The sequence below is a fragment of the Melopsittacus undulatus genome, chromosome 6 (genome assembly GCF_012275295.1).
Source record: "Melopsittacus undulatus isolate bMelUnd1 chromosome 6, bMelUnd1.mat.Z, whole genome shotgun sequence".
Classification (NCBI taxonomy): domain Eukaryota; kingdom Metazoa; phylum Chordata; class Aves; order Psittaciformes; family Psittaculidae; genus Melopsittacus; species Melopsittacus undulatus.
Window position 1 is genome coordinate 81,145,257 of NC_047532.1, and position 25,607 is coordinate 81,170,863.

At 35.1% G+C, this 25,607-nt stretch overlaps 1 protein-coding gene across 1 annotated transcript in view; it reads left to right on the plus strand.

The window, feature by feature from the left end:
- Positions 1-25,000, plus strand: part of CHM (CHM Rab escort protein) — a 66,584-nt gene extending 41,584 nt beyond the window's left edge. The window contains exons 9-15 of the mRNA XM_031048298.2: positions 4,739-4,816; positions 9,855-9,959; positions 10,861-10,924; positions 11,855-11,951; positions 16,028-16,120; positions 19,261-19,427; positions 24,213-25,000. Coding sequence (XP_030904158.2) covers positions 4,739-4,816; positions 9,855-9,959; positions 10,861-10,924; positions 11,855-11,951; positions 16,028-16,120; positions 19,261-19,427; positions 24,213-24,419 — 811 coding nt within the window. The 3' untranslated portion in view covers positions 24,420-25,000. The remainder of the gene's footprint in view (positions 1-4,738; positions 4,817-9,854; positions 9,960-10,860; positions 10,925-11,854; positions 11,952-16,027; positions 16,121-19,260; positions 19,428-24,212) is intronic.
- The last annotated feature ends 607 nt before the right edge of the window (positions 25,001-25,607 follow it).

The following is a 25,607-nucleotide window of genomic DNA, read 5'->3' on the forward strand; positions in this document are numbered from 1 at the left end:
ACAGTTCTGGTTCATGTCAATTAATATCTCATCTCTTCTGTGTCGTTTTTCAATTGTGTTTGCTTTGTTGGGGGATTTTTCATCTTCATCTGGGTGGGTGCATATACTGAGGTTTGGCTTTTTTATGGAATGTCTGTGCTGGGAAAAACTATACTTTTAACTGCAGCCATTTTATGTATTTGTTTTGTCTATATTCTACTTGATAATGTTTTTAGAACATAGAATAGTGTTGTAGGAAATGCTGAAGTTCTACGGAACTTTCAGGAAACATGGAATTTAACATAAGAACCAGGTCACAGCTTGCTCTGTGTGTAAAAATAAATTGAAAGAGGACAATCCATTAATTCAGCACTTGGCATGTTTCTCTTTGATCTTTCTCCAAAGCTTGCTGTGCTGTACATGCAGAATTCATCTTTAAGGAGAGAAGCAAGTAGATTTTGTTATAGAAGACTGTACAGTTGGGGAGAAAAATACTTAATTTCTTAATTACTCCATACCTTTTAGAAAGTAGAAGACAACCTATATGATAGAAATAAAAACTGAGAGGTTTGGTGTGAAGCTGTGATATGGTTTTACAGTTCTCTTATGTAGTTTTGGAAATAGCAAAGGGAAAGTCTGGAATTTAAGGGTGTTTATGGTATCTGTGTTGAAAATCAAGATGTCAGATGGAGAGACATTCTATTTTTGTTCAATTAATATTGGAGAGCATTACATCAAAGCAGTAAACTCCTCTTGTATCAACAGATGCAGCAACCCTGAAGCCTATTTTCTCTCTTGTTACATTAGTGTTTAATTAAAGAAAACAACTAGTTGGAGGCAGTTACTTTCTGTGAAATGTAATGAAGATTTATTTTGTAGGTGACCTTCACTGTATTAGCTGAATCAGTAATCAGTAAAATTAATAGAATAATCAAATTATATACAAACTCATAAATCACTGCGAATATGCTGTCAAAAATTCAGCTTTTCATATGTCCTATTGTTTCACAGCTGTATTAAAAATTACAACTGCCGATTCCTGCCTTGATGGGAACTGAAATGCCATTTAAAGACTGTGCATTATGGAGGGCTACCAGGCCAAAAATTTTCACAACTGTTAATTTAGCTGTAATATGATTTGATGTCACCAGGGCAAAGTTGAAGCGGAGTACAGTGTTGTTGCTATCTTTCAGCAAAACTTGAATTATTAGTGTAGGCAGTCGCCAGTTAATTAGAGTAATATCAGTTTAAATGTCTGTCATTTAGGGTTAATGGTATCAAAGAGTTGCCTTGTACTTGAAGTACAGTCAAATCATCTTGAATAGCCTATTGTATGAAAGTAATGTTAGCACAATGATTTTACTTTCCCATAAATTATTGGGATGCCATTGAGTTTAATATTTCAGTTTCTATATTTAAATAATTTTTGGCAAGTTCTTCCTAATCATGTCATTTTTCATGCTAGGCTATTTTAATGGGTATTTTGGCTCTTTGTAATTGTTAAACACAACACAATCAAAATTCCTTTCCATTTTCATTTGAAAAGAGAAGCTTTCCGCTGGCCTCCTCTGAAAACAGGTCATGCTCTCCTCCGCTGGATAGCAGGCTACTCTTGAAAATAAGTAATTCACATTTTTGTGCAGCCAAGCAGCAAAGTTCTTTCAAAGCACACTAGAAAAATAAAGTGCACATATTAAAAAGCCCCTAACTGGTTGAAGTCAAAGGAAAAATATAATTTATAGTTTCTAACAGAAGAATCTCAGTTCTAGTTAAGTTAATAGTGCTATTCTTATATACAACATATGAAATAAATTCATCTGAGTTGGTTTGAAAGATCCTAGTACATGCTTTGTCAGGCAAGAAGTCATTGATTGCAGCATTAGAGATAATAAGCCCACAGCTCAAAAGCTCTGTAATAATTCTTCAGTGGATATTTAACCTTTGTGTTGTCATCAACAATCTTCAGAAAACCAAGGCCTGGATTCAACGTGGTGCAAATTCTCCCTGCTTTTGCATGGGTAAAGGAGGCATTTCTAGGGAGCCACATGATCTAATTCAGCCAGTTGCAAGATACTGATGAGCTTTCCTTGGGGTGCTGCCTTTTGGAGTACAGTTCAAGAGATGTGAGTTATTAACACACTTCAGCTTTTTGCCATGCTGCATAATTCATGCAGTTTAAAAGGTATTACAATGCTAACTGTCTTTGAAATGTATAGTAGGACTTTCGAATGCCAGTATGGATTCCATTTTAGGAAAGTTCTCTTTTCAAGTTCATCATCTATGAAACTGATACCTAAAGATCTTCAAAATAAAATAAAATTAAGAACCCAAACAAACCAAAAGAACCACTAGCTGTCAATAAACCAGGAAAACCCTGCTATCAGCTCAGACATCTGGGAGAACTATGTTCCACCAAACTAGGCTGTGTTTCTCATACCGATGCTTTGCTTTGGCTAGCCTGACACCTACCTGATACTAGGCAGGCATTAGAAATGTAGCCACACTAATCTGTTTAATTACAGTGTAAACCATAACAGAAGATAAACAGAAATACACATTTTAAATGCAATGTCTAAGCAGTCCCTGGTAATGAAACAGCAGGTAGGATCTGTAATTTTTAGGCCCTCCCAGTTTCAGCTCTGTCCTTCCATTTGCAAGCTTCACATCATGTAGCTTGGTTGAATAACAGGAACTCAGAAAACTCAGTTTCCGTCTCTGACATGGTGAAATGGAACAGTGTCACTGCACTGAACGTGCTACAGACTGCTTTGTGATTTAGTCACTAGAGGCTATTTACTTCTGAATAATAGGGATCACAAGAAGAACACAGGTGTGTTTAGTTTGTAGGACAAAGGAAGAATTGTCAAATGGCACTTGGTAGCATTTGATAGCTGTCTCTGATAGAGCTGTCCTCTCTGAGAAGAGGTATGCAGTTTGTGTCAGTATGCCAATTATTTGTTTCTCTTCAGCATACAGGAGGTCAAGGATAGCTGATTGATCCAAATAAAAAAAATACATTAAAGATTCACGAGAGAGATCAGATGTTGCAAACAGTCCAAACCTGAAATTATATTGGAAGGGTTCAGGCACATCTGCCCCACCTTTTCTCTTTACCTTATTCCACTATGTCATTTCCATGCTGGCTGGAGTAAAGAGATTGTTTCCTTTTTTAACATAATTTGAGAAATATATTGTAAAACGTTCTACTGATTTACCTTTTGTCACACCAACTTCTAGAGAACTTCTTCCTCCGTCTTGTATTATTCTTATAATAGGAGTGCTTCTGAAACAATACACTGTAAACAAAAAGCTGGCTGGAGTTTATCTTAATTCACACCTAATCATGAAGCTTTGTGCTTGACAGTCTCTGACTTCTGTCCTGTTTCTGGAGGATCCTGATGACTTTCTCTGCATTATAGTGGTGTCACAGGAAGTTTAAAGAGTTTTTTTTTGAATACACAGTAAAAAGAATATTGGTTCTTTATATTGGCTTGACAAGATTTTGAAGAATGTGGGGTTATATTAAAACCTTTCAGGAGCTAGAATTAAAAAAATGTTAAAACTAGTGATACCACAGTCATCTCAGTGTTAGTGTGGGTCCAGTAAAAACTTCAGGCACCACTTTGCAAAAACTAAACTTCTGGGTTTTGTGAGTTAGTTTACCTTGTGTCACATTGAATTACCAGAAAAGTAATCCCCAGAGACTAAGCCTGGCTTTTGGCAGATACAGGAAGTCAAGATGCAGGGATTAACCTGGGATCGTGTTTATGACCAGACCAACTGAACTACTGTGCAACTTCACTGCAGAGCAGTTTCAGGCTTTGTGCATAGGAAGGATCATCTGGTGACAAGTTTTAGGCAGAGATACATACAAAAAGGTGATGAAACAGCTTGGCTAGAAATGATATTTTGCAGTGGTCTGACTTTGCAGGTCCCCTATATTTAAATGTCATTATCTAGTTTATTTAAATTCTGAGTCTCCTTAGTGTTTACAACCAGATGAGTTGCAATACTGGCTTCATGTTTGGGTAGCATTAATTTTCTTCGGTTTAGGTGTTGGGTTTTGGTTGTAAGTGGAAAACTGCAAACTAGCTTGGCATCCTTCAGCTTTTGAAGACAGACCTGTCAATCTGGCTCCTGTTTTAATTTAGGGTTCTATTTTTTTTATTGTCAGTCCAGGCACAGAATATCTTGAGCAACAACATCATGATATATTTGTAAGAGGTCATCTTTAGGTTGGAAGAAGTCTTTATTATGTTGTTGCACCTCTCAGTGCCCTCAAAATCTGAGCTGCTGCTACTTAACGAAGTTCTGATGGTACATTTTGTAAGAGTAGAACAGTACTTCTAGGAAGTACTTCTAGTAAGAGGTTGGGAAGGTTATCATGTGTTGTTATTATTTTACAGCATGTGCAGTACAGCTTGGGCAGAATATCAGTAGATATTCTATGCATTGTCAATAAATGGACGCTTTCCCATTCGAATGACTGAAGATGGTAACAGAATGAGTGTTCAAGCTAATATAATTATTCATAGGAATAAGATGCTAATAAAAGAGAAGTTAACAGCATATCTTTAAAAAGCTATAGGACATTATTTTGATTGGTTTTGATTGTCTTAGTCAGAGATTAAGATGTCATTGAAAATGTACTACAGCATGCACAGTACTTTGCCGTGCTTATGACACACACTCAAACTGGATACAGTTGGTCATTATTAGGAGTAATGTTTGTTTTTTTTCTCTTCCAATATGTTTCTAGGTTGTGTGCTGTATTTGGTGGTATCTATTGTCTTCGCCATTCTGTGCAGTGCCTTGTAGTGGACAAAGAATCTGGACGGTAAGGGTAATATAAGTAACCTTCTGTTTATATACAAAATACAGATGAAAAATGTGTTAAGTCAATTTAAAAAAAAATATTCTTCAAAGATCCTCCTTGGTATTAATAACACATCAACCTTGATTAAAAGTAATTTGTGTATAGGTCCTCCAGAACAGGGAAAGTGGGTCTAGAATATAGAAACTAAATTAATTTCCCTGTGATATTACTACAGCTCCTGATCACCCAAGCTTGGAAGACAAATCATTTCAGCTGCCAGGGGGCTGGTGATGAGTGATGTTAGTTTTCCTTGTGGCCTTACCTACTCTAATTGATTTTCATCAGATGACAACAAAGCCCTCTGTTATTGCATTTTTAAAAATGGAGCTCACCTAAGGACTCATCAGATTAATCTTTGCTGATAATGCATGTCACTCCAAGAGAAAGACTTTAATGAGTTTTTAGGTAGATTGTTGTCATAAACTATGCTGCCCTCTTATCCTAGGATAAATTCTTTTACAACAATATCAGGCCTGTAGGCAGGTTTAAAGTTGAGCTAAGAAAAATCAACCCATAGTTTTTTCCATAGTGGCATTTTTCACACCTCTGTAAATTGTCACTGTTCCTGTTGTATACATTCAGTCAGTTACCAGTCTAACTGGAGATTTCGGCTGTCTTAAGAGTCTGTTTCTATCTTAATTTCTGTAATAGAAAAGTTCAAAACATACTGTAGAAAATTTTTAAAATTAAGCTGGAAAATATGTGGTAACATTTTATTAGCAAAACTAGCACTTAAGTAACCAGTGTAATGTGTTTACTTTGCAGTTGCAGTGTGCATTTGATTCTTTGAGCATGGTACTTGCAGCTTGATTTGTTAAAACATGGTCAAGCAGCAGATTTGGTCTTTGTCAGTTCCTTCAGTTTCTGGAGTTCGCTGCACAGTTCTAGACTTTGAGGTGCAAATGTTGCTGTTTAAAGTGCATGATTTATATGCGAATGAAATGATGCCCTTTTCATAAACTCTGTACTTTAACAGTAATATTCGACATTTTACTGTAGGCATCTTTATTTTACAAATACATTTAAACAGTTAATTTGCTCTTTCAGAGGGACAGAGCTTATTGTTGTTAGCATCTTCCAAACACCACTCTAGGGAGAGCATAACTCATCAGTGGTGTTGATTGCCCCAGTCTGCAGCTTCTGTTGCACATTCTGAAGACCTCTGAAATTAATGTTTTCTTTGCTAAGCGTACATGTATTCCAAAAAGCAGGGAGTGCTGCTTTTCTTTTATCCTGCTTTTTATGTTTCAGACCCACTAAGTTCCTCAGGGTTCCAGATAGCTTTCAAGTGTCTTTTTTTAGCTATTGGGCTGCTTTAGTGCTTTATTTCTGCAGTTTTCAGCGAAAACTCAAGGATAGATTTTTGAGATGCAGAATTAATAAAATATTTTTAAAAGACTTTATCAGACTTTCATTATTCAAAAAAGGCCTCTTAATAAAGCCATGATCTGATGCTGAATATGGAGAAGCACAGCACACCCAGTTTCCCAAGTTTAGTCACCTAGGTTTTTCTTGGAGCCACCTGCCTGCTGCTGTTGGCTCTTTTTATGTCTCCCGTAGTGGAAAGCAGGTATACCAAGTAGCATTTCTACATCAGAATAAAAGTAATGAACCAAACAAAAATGTATAGAGGTGTCAGACTTCTTTGAGGTAATGCAAATAACACAGCGTATGTCAAAATAGGTTTTAAAAAAAAGTATTTTCTGCAGTGAAGTTGTATAATGTTCTAATTTTTCCATAGTAAATTTTAAGAGTACTAAACATTGTCTTCACCATAGCAAATGTGTCTCTCGAAAAGCTGAATTTCTTTGACTCAGGTATATGTTTTTATTCAGTTATATTCTCTTATTTTCCCTCACCTGAATGCAATACTGGTTTTTCTTGCTGAGTCTTTTCCTTACAGTATTGCTTAGCAAGCTGTCCAGTGTGTTGCCAAGATCTTCACTGCTTCTTCCCCTTCTTTTTCTTTCTTCATGTTATCTTTTTCCTTACTATTTCCTTCCTGCACCAGCTCTGATTTCCTCTTTGACTTTGGGCTTCAGTGTTTTGTCTAATAAAAATCAGCTATCAAATTGTTAATGAGGGTATTTATGAGTTACTGAGCTTTTGAGTCAACAGGCCATTAATAGTAATTGGTAATAGAGAAATTCATATCTCGTTGTCATTACAGCTGCTGCTGCAGCTTCAGAGGCAGCTTCCCTTCGTTACAAATAGGTTCAGCTCCCAACAGTAGAAATGTAGCCAAATTACACAGTATTCATTACTATTTTATAAGCATCTTCCATAGGCTTCCAGATGTCATCAGTATCTTCGTGCAGTTATTTTTTTCATTACTTTTAATATTTTTTCTTTAGTGCAAGTAGAAAAAGAAAATTTGTACTTGGAGTGATAGCCTTGATTTTATTCTCAAACTTTTTGTTGATAGTTTAGAGTTTAATAGGAGGTCCTTAAACATTACCAGATTTTATTCCAGCTCCTTTCTATACATGGCTAACATTCTCTTCAGCAGAAGTAAAACCTCATTCCATATCAAGCTGAATTTCTTTTGCACTTTTTTGCTACCCATAACTGTATATGCAGAGAACAGTAGCTTTTTATCCCCAACTACACAATTATTTTTATTGTTTCACCATAATCTTTTTTGTAAGATTTAGAGAAGATTGTGTGAAAGTAGAGAAGCTTTTAGATGTGTACCTAGTTTAAGATTTAGGTAATCCACTTGAAAATGCTTGGGTTCTTTACCTATTGTATCAGATGAGGTCTGTCATTTAATGCGTTCATGATAGAACTCTGATGCTCTGTTAGATAATAAAAGCCATGTCATATTCCTTATGTTGAGAAAAAGGTACATCAAATGTATACATGTTAATTATTTTTCTTTCTGTTGTTTATTTTCTTCATGTTTATTATAGGTCCCTTTTTCGGATACATATGATAAAATTTAACGTACTTTTAATTACATGGATTGCATTCATAATGTAGGCATTGTATGTTGATCACACTACATCTGTTTCCAATTACATAATTCTGTCTCAAAAATGGAAAAGAGATGATAAATGGAAATTTATACATCTGTAATAAAAAGGTATAGCAAACACATAGTAATTTACATATCTTTCTTGAAATATTGCATACTGGCTTTGTCAGTGCTGGTAAGTCCATTTCAAGGATGTCGCCCTTAGTCCATTAGTTTGGATAATGAGCCCTATAAAGTACATTTATAACTCGTGGCACTGCAAGGAGATGGATTCTAATTTTCATCCTTTTATCTAGACACATTGAAAGAAGGTCAATGGAGGGTTCTGTATGATTCATTGTCGCAACACGTATCAGATGACAGAGACCTGATAATGTCAGTGCATAAGTGTTTTCTGTATTTGGAAGCAGTACTTGAAAGAAATTTTCTCAGCATCATCCTTTGAAGTAAAGTGGAGATTGAAATTAAAAGTGCTATCTCTCTGTTTAAAATCTTATCAAACATAGGATGTGATAGCTATTCCTGAACAAAGGAGAGGAAACAACACTTAGCAGGAAAATAAAAACTGTGTAGTTGCTTTTGCTGGCTTTGAGTGATGCAACATGACATTTAATCAACCTTTCCCCTTCGATAATGTGTAGGGGGGTGGCAGGGGAAATTGTTTCATAAACAATAAGAAAGGTTATAATTAGAAATACACTGTAGCAGCTTGACTTCCTTGTTTATTTGCAGTATTCAAATGAGTGCCTGAGAATTAAATCACTTAGGTTAACATTAAGAAAAAACTTCTTAAAGTTACAAGTGAAACACATGTTGAATAGAATGTGATTGAAACTGTGTAAAGAATACTATGTCTTTGAAGTTAAACAATGCTTGGGCTTTTAGTCTTCTTTTAATTACTGTTTTCAAGTTATCTGTTGAATTTGAATGTAGGTATATATGTCCTAACCAGATTCCTATGAAATCGGCACTAGAAGTTAAGAGTTTTAAAAATGTGCTTAATTGTCATAAACCTCTTACATTTGTATGCATTGTGTGCAGCCATCTTCAATTTGCATTTCAGGCTATAGAAGCAACTGGTGTCCACAAGCTAGTGGCTAGTTTGGTTCTCAGCCCTAGCTATATAAATTGTTTTGATCACTGAAGTTAATAAAGTTACAGACATGCAGTTTATTCATAAGGCATGATTTGCATGTCAGCTATTTACAGATACAGAAATAATGTTGTGCTGCGATATAACACTTAAATCTGTAAGGGATCTCTGTCGTAGCCATTCTTTTGTTTCTTTTGATGTTTCCCTGTGCATGTGTGTAAATTTCTGTAAGAGATTTTTTTGCTTTGAATAGTGTATAAGTGTACTGAAGCTATATGTACTGATTCAGAAGAATTTAATTGAAAAAGAAAAGGTAGTAACTTTAATACACCAAACAAAAATTAAGTCAAGCTAGTGGGCTTTGTACAGTAAATGTTCAGATATTTCAGAAAACCTTAAAATCTTGTTTTAGAAATCAGTTTTAAGCTTTAAAGATTCTTAGGTTATGGAAACAAGCCGTAGAAAGAAGTTGCAGTGTACATATTTTGCTTGAACTGTAGAGAACAAAAGCATTCATCAGTATAGGTGCTTCTCATACCTGTAAGGGTTTCTGAAAATGTGGCATCTCAGTTTGAGGAAAATATGTACAATTAAATAGAAAACCTGTGCAATCAAATGCCAGTGTTAATAGCTTATATTTAGTTTTCCTTATAAAGTGACCAATTTATTAATGTTCTGGTATTACCTACAATGGCATGGCATATAAAAAACTGTATATGCCAGGTAGAATGTATAAGTCTAGGATTTAATTACCAATTTCAATTAAGTTGGTTTAGGGGTTCACATGTTAAAGAAATGTGTAGTTACTTGAAAGATACAAATGAGATCCTGTATAACTCAATTTTGAAAAGTTACACATGCCTTTGTTACCTTATGTCTAAATTTCTTTTGTTTGATTTTTTTCCGTTTTGGCTTGGGTTTTTTAACAGATGCAAAGCTATTGTGGATCATTTTGGACAAAGAATAAGTGCTAACTATTTTATTGTGGAAGATAGTTATCTTTCAGAGAACACATGCACAAATGTGTGTTACAGGTATGTAATAAAATAGTAAAGAAATCAGTCTCTTTAAATAATAGCGCATAAAGTTCCCTGTAAGTTAAACTTAAGAGATTGTTGTTTCCTGCTCTATTTTTGCAGTACAGCTTCGTTCGGTCCATAGTTTTTCTCTGCTTCTGTATACACATGAAGGCAAATGATATACTTTGTATTTTAGGGGTTTTTTTTAATTGTCCTCTAAATTGTTTTCCCCTTTTACTTATAAACAAGTCCAAAAGCTAAGTAGGTTGGGGATTTCATATTTAGTAAAAGTGTTTGCAAGGTGGAGGTGCTTATTGCTGTTCCCTCTATAAATCTGTTCAGGTTTAGAAAAGTATTGAAAGACATACTTTTCTGTGATTATTTTTTTAATTTTCCTTGCCAAAAGGAAATACTGCCTTTGCCTTTGAAATACTGCAGATGAAATGTTGCCAGAGCTGGAGTAGTAGTTCTGATGCAGAAATAATTGTAAGCAATGCAGGATGAGAAACTTCTGTTCAGGAACTCCACCCTAGTGTATTTCCCCATAAAATGAAGTGTGCTGTGCTGTTTAGAACATAGAAAGTCCTATAACGTGCTGCTCTTAATCTTGCTCAAATAAACAAAAGATTTTTTTGTTTTTTTAAATGAGAAGGATATTCAAGCTAGTTTATAGAATGGCACTGAATCATCTATCTATTATCTGTTTTGGTGACTGAGAATACGTTGTTTGTGTTCTAGATGTGCTCCTCCTTCAGCAACAGGGCAACATCCCTGTAACAATTATAGTCATAAAGATGGTATGGTTAAACAGCCTTCTCACAGTATTATGTTTAGGTTGGTAATGCCAAAACGATGAATCCAAATTGCTATTTTTTAAGTTTTTGTGAAATGCCATAATTGTTTTATTTAATTTTAGGCAGATCTCCAGGGCAGTGCTCATTACAGACCAGTCCGTGCTAAATACAGATGCAGAGCAGCAGGTATGTATTAATTTTGTATCACTTCTTTATGAATTATATGTATTAATATTTGATCATTGGTATGATTTAGTTAATGCTTGTGTTTCTGCTTAAATCCAGCTTTCTGGTCAGCTCTCTCTGCTGATAATGGTTTAATTCATTAGTCTATAAAACCATTAGGATTTTAATTTTATTTTATTTTAGTTCAGTCACTTGGGTTTCCCTGCTTGGTTTGCTCTATCTTAAGAGTTTCTAAGCTGCTGCCTTTAAGGTAGTTCATCTTACTTGCTTTTTAATAAACGGTTGCCCCTAGTATTTGTTAACTGCTAAGAATTTACCTTATCTAAACTTTGATCCAAATTCATTTGTTTGGTTTTTTTAACATTCACTTTTACTGCTCAAAGTTCTTACTGCACACTTTCAGATCTTCTTTAAATGTTTATGCTTCTTTAGTCTTGGCAGTCTTTAATTTTAAAGGATATCAACCTGTGTTAAGTGTTTCTTCTGTACTCTTCTGTATTCTTACAGGTTAAATAGGATCTACAAAATCAGAACCGTTATGAGGGAGTATTCCTCCTAAGTCTTGCTACTGGCAGTCCAGTACTCCAGTCCTCCTCACCTAACAGTGCTCTGCCCAGTGTTCAAAAGTGATTTTGCAGTCTCTTGCCAGCAGTTTCTCAACTGTCATCCTTTGGAGAGGACTGTGGGTGTGAGGTTTTCTTTCTGTTCTGCTGCTGCAGACATTCCTTAAAGTGGCTCTGCTGCCTTGGGTAGAAACTCTTAAGTGCTCAAATTCTGAAGGATTTATTGCACAAATCATTACTAATAAACCAGAAAACAAAATTACTTAACTGGCTACGGATATTTTCCAGCTTTACTCAGAACTGTGTTCATTGCCTTATCCTCCATGTTACTCTGCTTTTTAACTGAGTTGTTCTTTCTGCTTGGCAGGTTTCCATTTTGACAGTGCCTTCAGAGGATGTAGGAAAACCAGCAGTTTGCGTCATTGAGTTGTGTTCTTCAACCATGACGTGCATGAAGGAGACTTGTAAGTACAAGATATCTATATTATCAACTGTTTTTCTCGTTGACCTTATCAACTCTGAAGCACAATTTAAAATGTGTGTATCATTCCTCTGCTGCACAATGACCAGGCTGTTACCTGAGAAAACATTAGTGTGACCAGCAGGTGAGAAGCCTAGTCCATTGTCTTCATTCCATAGCAGTTGTGTCCTGCTTCATATGGTTTAGGAATAATAGTACAATATTCTTGTTGCTTTTTTTTTCTTAAATTTACATGTGATAATTATTTATTTAAAGTCTTACGTGGTTTTCGTGGTCATAAAGTTACTGTTCTTTATTTCCAAACAGATCACATGTCTAATGTTGCTTTTATCACTTACATGGCTAATAAGCTTGATAGTTGTAGTCTTACTAGCACTGGGACAATATGCTGTTCACTGTACAGAAAACATAAAATAGCACCAACAAAGAGGTTTTGGTTATGACTGCTGTAATTTTGTCTTTTTAGATAAGAAGTATTCAAATTCCACATTTTGATTATTCTGTAAAGTTGTTAAAAAGAAACCCAGAAGGATTATTAGAATGGCAGGTAAGGTTAGTGGAGAGCTCTGGCAGGCTGTTTTTTCTCCACTGTAACTAGCTAAGATTGTGCAGTTTTCAAGTCAAGATAGTAAGATTTTTTTTCAACTTAAAAATGTTTTCTTTGTAAAAGTTTCTGCCAAGAATTTCTCTACCAGGATTACAGGACCAGACCCACCTAAAGTATTTCCTCAAATCATTTCTGGAAAGAAAAAAAACCTTGTAAGCAAAAAGGTGGGATCTTAGTTAACATAGATGTATGTTTGGGTTTTTGTAGCGACCTGCTAAATTGAAATGCCTGTAGTACACTATATTTGGGGCTTTTTATCTTCTGAAAGTTTTGGTGGAGGTGAGATTATGTCCCATTATGACATCCAGAGGGAAGGAGTCCATCATGATATATTTGAGATGAGGTTATAGAAGTTCTTTTAAGAACTTTATTATTTTCATCTGCTGTATTAGATTCTTTAAAAATACCCAAGAGCTCCTTTCTAGAAGGGACATCCCAGTTATTTCCATTAACAGTTTTATATGTATGGAGAGAATGTACACAGAACCTTTATGGCTCCGTTGTTGGTATTTTATGTGAACTTAAAATAGACGAGCAGTAAAATGTTCTTACTGGGTATTTATTTTTCATTCCAAATTCTTATGAATTCTGCGAAATACATTACAATTTGGGACACTATAGAAGATAAATAAAATTATAAGTTAGCTGACCTAATGCTTTTAAACAAAAATAAGTAATTGTAATAACAACCAATTTATTTTACTGTTACTTAGTTTTGAACTCAGTTCTTTGTATATGAAAGAGTGAACTAAATGATCATCAGTCAAAGCTGTACTTTCTACTTAAATAATAAAAAGACAAACCTGTAATTCAGTAGTGCTATAGAGCATATTGATAATACTTGTTCTTTAAATAGCTGTTTATTTAAAGGTCCACAACATGTACATAGCATGAAATGAAACTAAAGCAGCATTGATGTACAAGTTTATTAGTTTCATGAGAATTTCTGTGGTGCCAGTTAGCATTTCTGGTATTCACTTTTCTCCCTAATTTCTTTAATGTCAGAAGAGAAGTTATTACATTCCTTCATTAAATTTGTCTTCATGTATCGAAGTAATACAGTTTTGGTTTAGGTATGCCTGAGTTCTAGTTATGGCACATATTTCATAATTGTTTCTAAAACTTTTACATCATTATCTGGAAATGGATTTTAACCTGACTGATTTCTCCTTCAAACAATTATTTAAGATAAGTATACAAATACATCTACCCTTTGATCACACTGCATAAATGACAAGCAGATAATCTGTATTGCCAGTTGAGTGGAACCAAATTCCTTCACTTGCCCTAAAAATTGAGACTGTAATGATGAAATCATGAAGTAAACTCATCGCTCTTCTTGCTAGAAGAGTTACCCGAAGACAAATGTTGGCAACCACTGTAACTAATGCAGTTATACCTGAGTAAATCAAATATAATCAAAATACATACTGATGACTGTGACTCATGGCCATAACCTTAAAGATAATAAAAAAAGATTTTATAGAAAGCAAATGATGTGAACTTCATAATCATGATTTATAACTGAGTGTTTTTTAAGGAAAGAATAGATTGTATTACAACATTTGGGATTGTAAACATTTAGTTAAGGTTATGGGGAGGCTTTTATTATCAATACCTGTTTTGTTTTACCTTTTTTTAGTACATATTCCTTTTAGAAGGTTTGGTTTTGATTATAAGCTCTGTGTGTGCAATCTGAAAGAAGAGAAGCACAAAGGGTTAAATTTCTTGTCCACCTGGAGTCAGTGTCTCACTTCATGTGGCATAACTGCAGCCAGGTAATCATTCAGGATACATATGATGTACTTGGAAATAATGACACAAATATAGCAAGACTTCAGAGTGAAAGAGAAAAATGTCATATGGATTTAAAATAATACTATAGGTATACATTGCTATAAAATTAATCAGAAATGTACAGTAATAAATTAAAAATGAATCAGTTTAAACTTTGTACAAAGGTATGTTAAACTGCTTTGTGATTCTCTGACACATACTTCTCTGCTGAGAAGTTTCCAGACAGCTGTTCAATTAGGGGGGTTTTATAAAAAGCTTTAAGATGAGGCTTTCAAATATCTGAATCAAGGGATGCAAAATCCAGTGTGATAAAGCAGCAGCATAGTTGCTTCTGTACCTGAGTGGAGACCAGTGGAACAGCAAAGAGGTCAAGAGTCGCATCAAGTGATTATCTTTTCATCTTTATCAAGGAGTCAGCATCTTCACTAGTTTGCCAAATAAAACAAATAAATAATTAGTATGTTCCATGAGGAATGTGTTTAGCAACTTTATTTTCATGTAAGCAATTATGCTAGCAAAAAAACTAAATATCAAACCTGCATTATTCAGCAAAACTCTGAATTTTCAAAAATACAAAATTGGATTTAGTGACATTGATTTGCCCAGTGAATGTCCTTGCTGTGAGGTGATATTTGATTAATTGCACAGTTCCACAAATGTGTCCTTGTGGTCCAAAATATTTTCATATCATCTTTTTACAATATGGGTTTGCTGTAGTCTGCAATCATTTTCTGATGTGTACAGAGCACCTCTTGGAATCAAGTACTTAAAATCAGTTTTGCAAACTACCATACTCCTCTCCTGGCCCCCTAACCTAATTTCACCCTTACCCAAACACGGAACTGATGTTTTCTCCCATCCTGTAAGAAGGTGGGTGAATAAAATATTGTAGACCTTTTTTTGCTATGTTGTACTACGAGACTGCATATATTACATCAGAGAACAGTTCCCTGATACTCAGGAGTGCTTATCTTTAAATTCTCTCTAGTTTGTCAAAACATAACAGTGTTCCTTATTCTCCATGTGGCTGGAGAGAAAAGGTAACTGCCAGCCCACTTGAGCTGTAACTTCAGGCATGCATCTGTTCACCTCAGCTGCTATTCACTGTTTAGTACAATAAAACAAATCTAAGTCTTGCTCAATTTTTTTACTTCAATGGAGGAAGATGGCTTCCCCTTTACTCCTGTACAAACAAAATGCCCATGGAGTCCCACTTCAGCTGTTAAAGGGGAGTTCTGATGCAAGTCGTGGTATTTGTGGGTTTGGTATGTTGTTGAGCTACTGGCAAATATGATGTGTTACCCTGATTCTTGCTGCTGCTTTTCCTGGTATCAGTAGGCACCTTTTCATAGAATGACATTCTCTGCACTGCTGAGGTTAAATGTTACTTTCATCTTGCCACCATACATGGAAGAGAAGGATAATTGAGATGTATTAAAAAACAATTCTGTGTATGGTGTATAAAAGCTGTATTTCTCTAAGTTAAAGCAAGTGCTCTGTGTTAAAGCAAGTAAAGTAGTTCTCTGGGTTAAAGCAAGTGATTTATATGAAGAGCAATGATTTCTAAGACTCCGCTGTGCCTTTTAAAAGTTGTAAATGATATTTATATGTCTCTATGTTGGTGATTGTAATTAGATTGTGTTCTCTTTTAACAGATTTAGTCCATTTAACCTGTCCATCAACTAAAACTGCTAGGGAAGATTTAGAACCTGTTGTACAGAAGTTATTCAATCTAAATGCAGAAAAAGGTAAAAATAACTGAAGTATTAAAAGCTTATTTTAAAAAAATGTAATTTAACCCCTTACCTAAAGTATCTGTTAATGCACATCTGAATCTGTCGTCAGAGTCAACATATGGTGAGCTGCTATTTAGGTATCAGCATTTCAAAGTAAAGGAATCTATTTTGAGACTGAGATTGATTAGACAGATGTCAGGTTTTTTGTATTTCATTATCTAATATTCCAAGTCATCTTCAGCTGTGGTTTAACTTCAGCATACAGGGACCATGGCTGTGTCTAGAGCCTTTTTAATTTTTCATACTTCCTTTTTTTTCATGGAAACATATTTGCTTTTCAGCATGTCCTGCAAAGGTGCAGCAGTGACATGACGTATTTGTGGATCGGTTTTTTTGTGCTATCCCATTTTTGGTGATTTCTATCACTTGGGTATTCATAACAAGTTATCAAAACCCCAGAAGTTTGTGATCTTCTCCAGCTGCCAGATGTGTATTCAGTGCTGTAAGCTTCTTAAGTTTTCCTTTGTCTTCTTTTATTCTAAGTCTGTTGCTTACCCTTTTGTTGTCTTTTTCAAAGTGCTTCCTTGTTTGCTGTTGTTAGTTGCAGTTCTCTTGATTCTACTTTAAGCAGTAGAAGCATAAAGTTGTTATAAACTGCAGTGTTACCAGGAAGATGGATTTCCAGAACTTTCCAAGTATGAGCTCTTTGGCCCTTAATTTAAGGAAACCTTGCCAGCTACTTTTCATGAACTTTGACTTTGAGATGGACAATTTCACAGTTCCAAAGGAAAGTAGCTGCTGACAAAGCAATTGTTGCCTGGAAAGAAATGTTCCTTGAGATACTTTGAGGTAGTTCTCTGAGATAGTTTTCAGGTGGTCTTCTGAAATCTAATCCCGAGTTCTTGAATTTAATCATATTTTTGGTAGATGGTAAGAGGGTAAGTACTGTGCACATAGAAAATGTTGCTGTATTGTAACCCTGGCAAAGCATTTTTAAATGTAGTGTGCGCACACTTAAATATCATAGATCTTCTATGGGAAATTATACTTAGCTGTCAAGGGAAGTGTTTGTTTCTATATACTCAGGTTAGTAAGATGTGGAAGTATTTTATAATATTAATAATTGGTTTACTTGTAATATGTAGACTAAAACCAGGGTTAGAAAACAGAAGACTATTCAACTGGAGGAGAGGAAACACTTTTCATATTGATGTTTATTAATTTAATGCTTGCTAATTTCCAACTTTTAATATTTAACATATATCTTAAATTTTCAAGACAGTGCCATATGTTTCAAAGACTCAATTGATGAAGAAAAGATTACCTTGCAGTTTAGTGTCTTCTAATCATTTGGGGGGGGTAGCATTAATCTTAATGTTTAAAGTGATCCAGTTTTGAAATGATATATTGTTTAGAACCTGACTGAAATTCTTCTGTAGAAACTATGTGATCATAGGGGTCCTCAGGTGCACTGAGGCACTGAAAAGCTAGTTTTCACTGACACATAGGCCTTTTTATCATCAGGATGAGGTAGTGGTCGTATTTTAATTAAAATGTCAGAACAAATACTGTTGGAGTTATTGAAAATGAATCACCAGATAAAGTGAGCACTGGGCCATGGCAGGTCAAAGAGGCAAAGTCACCTGGAGAAGAGGACTCCATTCATTTTCCTGCCTAAATGAGGAAGAAGTAACTTTTATGAGCAATGTGAACTTTTAAATATATTAAAGAGCATCTTGCCCTGTATTAAGGCTCAGACTTTCACAGGCTGATGAATTTAATTTATATTTCAAACTGTTCAGTATGGTTAGCACCTATTTTTTTTTAAGTATTTGACAGTTATAAAAAAGATGCTTAAGGAATAGCATCAATTTATCTCTTTTTTCCTAATTCAACTGCTTTAAAATACGGTTTTGAATGCCATTGTTATCTAGAAGTTTCTTCATTGGAAAGAAGTAAATCTCACAAGGTCTTTTACAAGCTTCATTTGTTTTAGAGGAGGTAAAACATCAAAAAGGGAACAGCAAATATGCCAAACAAATAGTACCTATTAAGCTAAAAATCTATATTGTGTATTCCTCCATTGCATTCTGCACTCCCAAAAAGTGACCTTCATCTTCCCAGAGGGTTTTCTGCCTGTGTACAGAGGGGTTATATGAATGTGCAAAGTAACTGTAAGAAAGTACAGAGGATGTACAAGCAGGATGTACTTAATGATCATTTTATATTCTTAATAAGTATCGTAGCATAGTGTAAGCCCTCAGTAAGCATAGATAAATAGAAATTAATTCTTTATCTTCACTTAGCAGTATTTCCACCATTTAGAGATTCCCAATACTGCATATTGCACATCTCAAATAGAGTACTTCTGGGGTTTAGTAATTGTTTATCTGCAGTTAATTTGGGGGAGAGGTATTCTATGTGGATTTTTCTTTAGAAGTTCATTTATTTAAACCGTAAGGATTAGTTACTTTCCTAGATTGCCTTCAGGACTCTCAATCTTAAAGCTTACAAAGGTCTGTTAAGAGAAGCATTTCCATACGAAGTTAAGCTTAAGTGAGGGAGGAAAAAGTTTCCCATTAGAAATATCTTTGCATTTAGCTTCAAGTTGAGACAGCCGGTGGAGGACTTGTTCAGACCATCATATGCTCCTGGAATTTATCCAGAGTAAACTAGGTAATGTCAAGTGGAAGGGTGTTAAATTTAGACCACATTTCTTGGTAGTATGCTTTCACGTGATGGTTGGTTCTTATACAGCATAGTGTGTACAGAATAAGTAGAGTTTACATACCTGTGGTTGTAAAGGACAAGTATGATGAAACTGTACCTCAGAAAAGATTGGAAAGTGAAATTAATTGTGTTTTTACAGAAAAAAAAAGATTGCAATAATTCCCTGTTAATAAATTGACTTTTAGAATGTTAGATTACATATTTTTCTTATTACAGATAGACCCAGAGAATGGTTTGGATTGGTAAGGACCCTAAAGCTCATCCAGTTCCAACTCCTCTGCCACAGGCAGGGACACCTTCCACTAGACCAGATTGCTCCAAACCCCATCCAGCCTGGCCTTGAACCCTGCCGGGCATGAGGCAGCCATCATGAACATTGATTATTTGAAACACTTTTTTGTTTTGCTTTGGTTTTTTTCCAGAGACTGAAAATGAAGAACTGGAAAAACCCAGAGTGCTCTGGGCAGTCTACTTCAACATGAGAGATTCTTCAGGAGTTGAGAAGAAGTCATACAGTGGCTTACCCTCCAATGTTTATGTCTGTTCTGGACCAGACTCTGCTTTAGGAAATGACTGTGCTGTTAAACAGGTTTGTGGGTTTTTGTTAAACAGATCTGTTTGATTTTTTTGTTATAGAACTTGAAAGACCTAAGGAAATCCAATGCAGTCTGTTGCTGTTCACGTTATTCTCCTTTATGCTAGGTAATTAGTACTAATATAGCTGTAAAACATTACAGCTAGGTGTACAAGAAGTCTTATTTCATAAGCAAAGTGATTGAGAATGGAGGAAACTTGAGAAAAGGTCAGATGTTATAGTAGCATTAGGAGGAGCAGATAGTTAATCTGAACAGTTAAAGGGAACCTAGAAGGCAGCAGTACCTGAAGATGATGGTCTTGGTAGAATGATTAATTACTTTAATCCTGTAGAAAGGAAGAACTGTCAAATAATTACAAAATACAGATGATAAGTCCCCAAATATGTAGCTTTTCACCTGTAGGGTTAGGGAGGAAGTACAGTAGCAGAAAAGCAGTAGAAATTAGAGGTCAGAAAAGCCTATCTAGAGTTCAAGCTGGAAGGATGATCAGGTTAGTTTAATAGCTGCAGGACATAGTCACAAACCTAAAACTTTTGGGGAAAAAAAGTCCAGCATAATTACTACTCTGGTAGATAAATCTGTCTCAATTTACCTTCTCTTTGCTTTAATATATTTTTAATAAAAATATGGTGTAACTGCATCTCTGGAGTAATTGAGGGGGAATGTCACTCTATTCATGACCTTCAGATAGTATTTGGCACCAAATCTCAATCAGTTCTGATTGTTAGTTCTCAGTATTTGGCTACCTACATATCTAGTTCCCAACAACTACAATCCTGAACAAAGAACCACTTGTAGCTAGCCTCGTGATAGACATACCATACCAGTACTCAATTTAAGACAAACTACTAGTGCTTTGAAATTGGAGGCAAAGAGTAAAAGCTCCCTAAACAAAACCAGGTAGATGAAGAGATGATGAAATAACCACCTTCTGTGTTGGCAATTGGCAGAATATGCAGGGACACCAGTAGGTGTACGTAGAAATTCACTTCCTATCACACCTTTGTGCCTTCCCCCCTACTGCTGAGCAGAAGACAAATGCAAACAATTAGATTGTGACTTGTGCAACAAAAGAGATGCTTCTTTTCTGTTCCATTCAGAGATCCACCCTGATATGGGATGTATAAATTCCTAGGCAAATCTACCACTGCAGTCATTGTGATGTGAGGGTGGTTTCAGTGCTAACCTGAGTACACTTAAATCTTTGTAGAATTAACTGGTGCTAGTTATTTTTAAAGCTGTAGATTTTTAATGGCCATGTGGAGAGAATGTGCATGCCATCTTCTAACCAATTGTAGGATTTTTTATGACCAAGTCATAAACCTCTTAAAAATAAGATTTTTAAAGTGCAAAGGCTGACATAGCCTGAACTGCAGGGTCAGAACAGTATAATTAAGGGCTAATAGTGTCCTTCATTTTGCTTTACAAGGCAATAATTTTCTTCCCAAGAGGATGAAAAACTGTAAAAACAAAAATAATACAAGACAATTATTATGGTAGCAGTTTCAAATAGTGAATTAGTTCTTTTCTAACTGAGAATTTTTTTTACTATTATTATTTAAAACAGTGCAAGCTGAAAGCTGTTTAAATGCACTTAAAGCCCAGCCTCCTTCTGTTTTTCATAGCCACCTTTTCTAGCATTCAGCTTTCTCTACCTGAAGAGCTCTTTTTCTTACCAATGAGTAACGGTATTATAGGTCAAGCTGTGTTTAAATATTCTAGGTGCTGTAGTTAGCCTTTGTGTTAAATCTGTTGACCATCAGTGAGACAGATTAAAACCACCCACTCTGTGTGTTAGTCTTGAAGATAGCTTGGAAAATTGAATCTAATTTCTGAAATCAATTCTGTGCTCACTGTTTTAATGTTACTTCCCATGATTTATGTTTTCATTACTGTTAGTATCACTAACTTCTGTACATCATGCTGTGTGACTGTATTGAAGATATGTTATTTAGAAGGCAAGACACCACAACTTTTACAGACAATTATCCATCTACAGCTCAGTACACAAATGACTTAATTATTGTTTTATTCTAATTTAGTGTTAAATTCCTAGTATAATATTGAATTCATTTTGATGTCTGCATTTACTCGCCCTAGGGATAAGCTAAATAAGATGTAATGTGCCATTTATAATTTCTTTAAATTCTGTGTGTAAGATCAAGTAAAGCATCTGGCTTTAGTTTTCTTTTTTTTCACTGCTACAATTAGACATGAATTACTGTGTTCCAAAGTAGTATGTTCTCCCAGGTATTTCAGATTTCTGAGGCATTTTTATGTTTATAAGAGGAAGCACTGAAATTGTCATGTTGATATTTGTCCTTTAACCTGTTTATGGTGTTTTTTTTCTATATCTGGAAGGATTTCAGAGTTACCCAAATGTGTTGTATTTGAAACTACTATTAGTTTGGTAGTATTTTCTCTAAAAGTTGCTCTGAAAACTCATATAGCTTGTCTACACACCATCAAGTTGCGAGGCTAGGGTACAGTAAAACAGTAACAACACGTAGTTTTATTCAGCTTCAGACAGCTATTAGAGTATCCTATGCAACATGCTTAATTCAAATATAGACTCTTGAAAGCTGGTACACTTAACTACTAAATATTGCAGGAACTGTTTGCTAACTTAATTAGCTACAATAAGTGTCAAAGTGTTATAATGAAGGAGCTGTTAAATTATTATTGGTTGTTCTGCATTACTTCAGCTGGATAAGGTTAATGTAAAAAATTGGTAGACCTGAAAGCACTCTATAGCATTAAATTGTTCACTTACATCAATGTTATGATGTCCCACAGAACATCCTGAGAATTTATTTCCATGTTTAACCTTATAATGATGTGACCATTTTTGGACTGACCAATTGAAGAGTAAATAATTGTTAAGAACTGCATAGAAAATGTTTGCTCTCATTTGCAATATATTTAGTGCAAAATGTAATACTTCTCTTCAGTACTCTATTAAATATAACAGTAGTGCTCGAAGCTCCAAAAATAAGCAAGTGCAGATGTGAAATAAAGTTTCTTCTCTTTCTTTCAAAAAGCAAGTTCTGTAAACTTTCTGTAGGATATTTCTACCCCCTTGCCTCCTAAACTTAGTAGGCAAGGTTTTCAAATTGCAAAACCATCTTTTTTAAAGAGAGCACAGATTCTTAAATTTATATATTTTTTCATATACTAATATAAATAGTTTTAGACAGGTTTAAAGGGAGTAGGATAGTGAAATTTAGGAAGCAGAATGAAAAATTAAATTGAACTGAAAGTAGGCAGAGTCATTCAAGCAGTTGGGAATGGAGCTCTACATCCACATGCTGGTGTGATACAAATACAGGGGGCAGCGAAGTTTATCACAGAAGGCTGTTTGGTACATGCTCAATGATGTACTAAGCTGAAAACAATTCCCACTTGTCCAGGAATCCTCATCATGTAATCGGCCTTTGCATTTGGCATTAGCTGACCCTACTGTCAGCTTTTTCAGGGCAGTGTCTGGTACCAGTATGAATATAAAGATTAAATGCATTCTTCCCTATGAGGGAGCTCTTGTCACAGGTCAGCTTTTGGGCATAGTTTATTGAATAGACAAAATCAAGGCAATATTCCTTTACCTTTTTAGAAACCCCAAGGAGCTGTGATCTGTAGCAGTTGTCTCTGTTTGCCTTAGAAGCTTAAGGACTTAAGAAAACAAAACCTTTATGGAAATGTGACGTGCATTCACTAAATAAATTCCTCAGTGTCTCTAGCTTGCCTTTTTCTTTTGTCTTTTTAAGATAAGCTCACAGGTAAGTTATTTGCACAAGGCCATGTAAAACTCTAACACCAGTTAACGAAGCTCCAGGAGTTCTTGTGGGTTTTTAAGGTGAGGGGTTTTTTTTTGCCTCCTTTGTTTTTGTACAGTGTCTGCTTCTCAAGAATTCTGAGATCATATTATTTTGGTTCTTTTTCTCCCAGATTTTTCTTTTTGATGTCTTTCATTGCAGTTGGCAAAAAAACTTGACTTTTTGTGTGTACTTAATTTCTAAACCTCGATGGCATGAAGAGTAAGTGGCATTGTAAATTAAATCTTTGAGCTGTATCTTAAGAGTAGCTGTCTTTTTATCTAAATAGAAGTTGCTTATACTCTTCCTTTGGAAAGACACTACGCACATAGGTTTACAGACATAATACACTGAAATGACAGACATGGCTTTTTGAGTAAACTATAAATGTATACAAATATGCACATATATTCAATGATCATATTCCATTAGATGAGAATAACTTGCCACTGAGGCACATATGAGCTGTTCACAAAAACAGAAATAGAAATTTTTCTGTATTTTTTAAGTTTATGAGGGAACCCCACATAGGTACAATGTAGGTTGCATGTGTTAACAATTTCCTGGTTTTGCCTGTTATGTGAAATGGATTCTTCTCTCTGGAAAAGAGACAGGATCTTTCCCATGCCTTTGTTTTGACTGCAGCTAGGGATATTTTTACAGTGCAGATCATCTTGTTTGCAAACAATCATCTTCTTTGTTCTCAATACAGTGTGGAATGAGCAGGATTTTTTAAAAAGCCCTATGCTGTGATTTCCATGGTAGACCGAGGTGAAAAGATGATGGCTTTTTCTTTTTTGTGGGCTTCAAGAAGGAATGGATTTCCCTTGTGTTTACAGTACTGCCAAAGTATTAAATCAGTATTGATTTGAAAGAACAGAGATTAATCTTAAATATCTGTAAAGTATTGCTACAAGGTATTACATTTCAAGGTAAAGTTTCTTCTATGCTTTTTTTTTTTCATAGGCCGAGACCATTTTCCATGAAATGTTTCCTACAGAGGAATTTTGTCCACCAGCACCAAATCCAGAAGACATTATTTATGATGAAGATGAGATTGCACCAGAAGAGGCTGGACTCAGTAATTCGACAGAGACAAAACCTGAATCCTCAACTGAGGAAAGCAGTAGTGGAGGTAGTACTGCTGTTAAGAAGGAAGATAACGAAGAATGAGTTAACACTGTTCTCTTAGTGGAAGAGGAGGTTGACCCAAACTAGAATGTAAGGGAGGAAGGGTAAGAAAAAGAGGTTTAAAAACCCCATAGCTGTATTATGTGCAATTGCCTTACTTTCCTTAGCTTGAATAATCTTTCATCAGATATAGCTTCATTGATAGCTGAGACATTTCTAAGTAGGTCCACCATATCCAGGGGTGTTTGTAGCTAAACAGAAAACATAGAACAAAGCATTTGAATTTAAAATGTTAAAATAGGATTTGTTGAGATAACTTCATTTTACATCTTGGAAGGAATCATTCATCTTTTAAAAGTGAACAATTTGAAACTAATCAGAAGAAAAATTGTGCAGGTTTGTTTACCAGTCAGATGATGATCTTGTGATTCAGCATATCAAAGTTCTACTAAAAGTCATTGGGCCAGTGCTAATGAAACAGTGGAAGGTGAGCTTCACAGTCTGTTCTTCAAAGCGGTTTTATGAATGGAACTTAAAGGCAATAATGTTGACAGTTCTGGAGTAGGTTTGGAGTATGTAATAGATGTCATGTTTAATTTGTATAATAAAAAATTTTTATGAAATAAAGAGGTGATTTTTGATGAGTCAGGGTTTAAACTTCTTCATTAACTTAGCTCTAGTTCTAGCAGTGCTTAATTACCGTACGTAACTAGAAAATGCCATTGAATAATGAATATTCAGCACTGCCTGAACTTGGCACATCCAGGCTTTTGTACGGTTTTGTGGTGCATGTGCTTGCTTTTAAAATGACTTCATGCCATAAAGGTTAATTTATTTATTTTTTTTACAGCATATCTGATCCTGTTACCTTCAGTTTGTCTTGCATCATAATACATTGTCTGGTTTGCATTTCAAAACTTGGTTTATTAGTGTTTGCAGTTGTTGTTTACGGGATAGGTACCATTGTGTGTATAATCCCAAAGTCCTCAGAAATATATGTGGTTGAAATGTTTCCAGTGTTAAACAACAGTTACTTTTGGATGCTTGTGGTTGAGCAGTTATTTATACATAGTAATAAGCAGACTGCCTTTTCATTTAGCTGTAATTTTTACATGTATTGGAAAGCATGAGTATATGGTAATTGTATTCAACATCTACGGATCTGTAAAAGAACTAAGGGGAGGACCTTGTCCCTGTCTGTCTTTCAGTAATAGGGATCATAGCTGAATT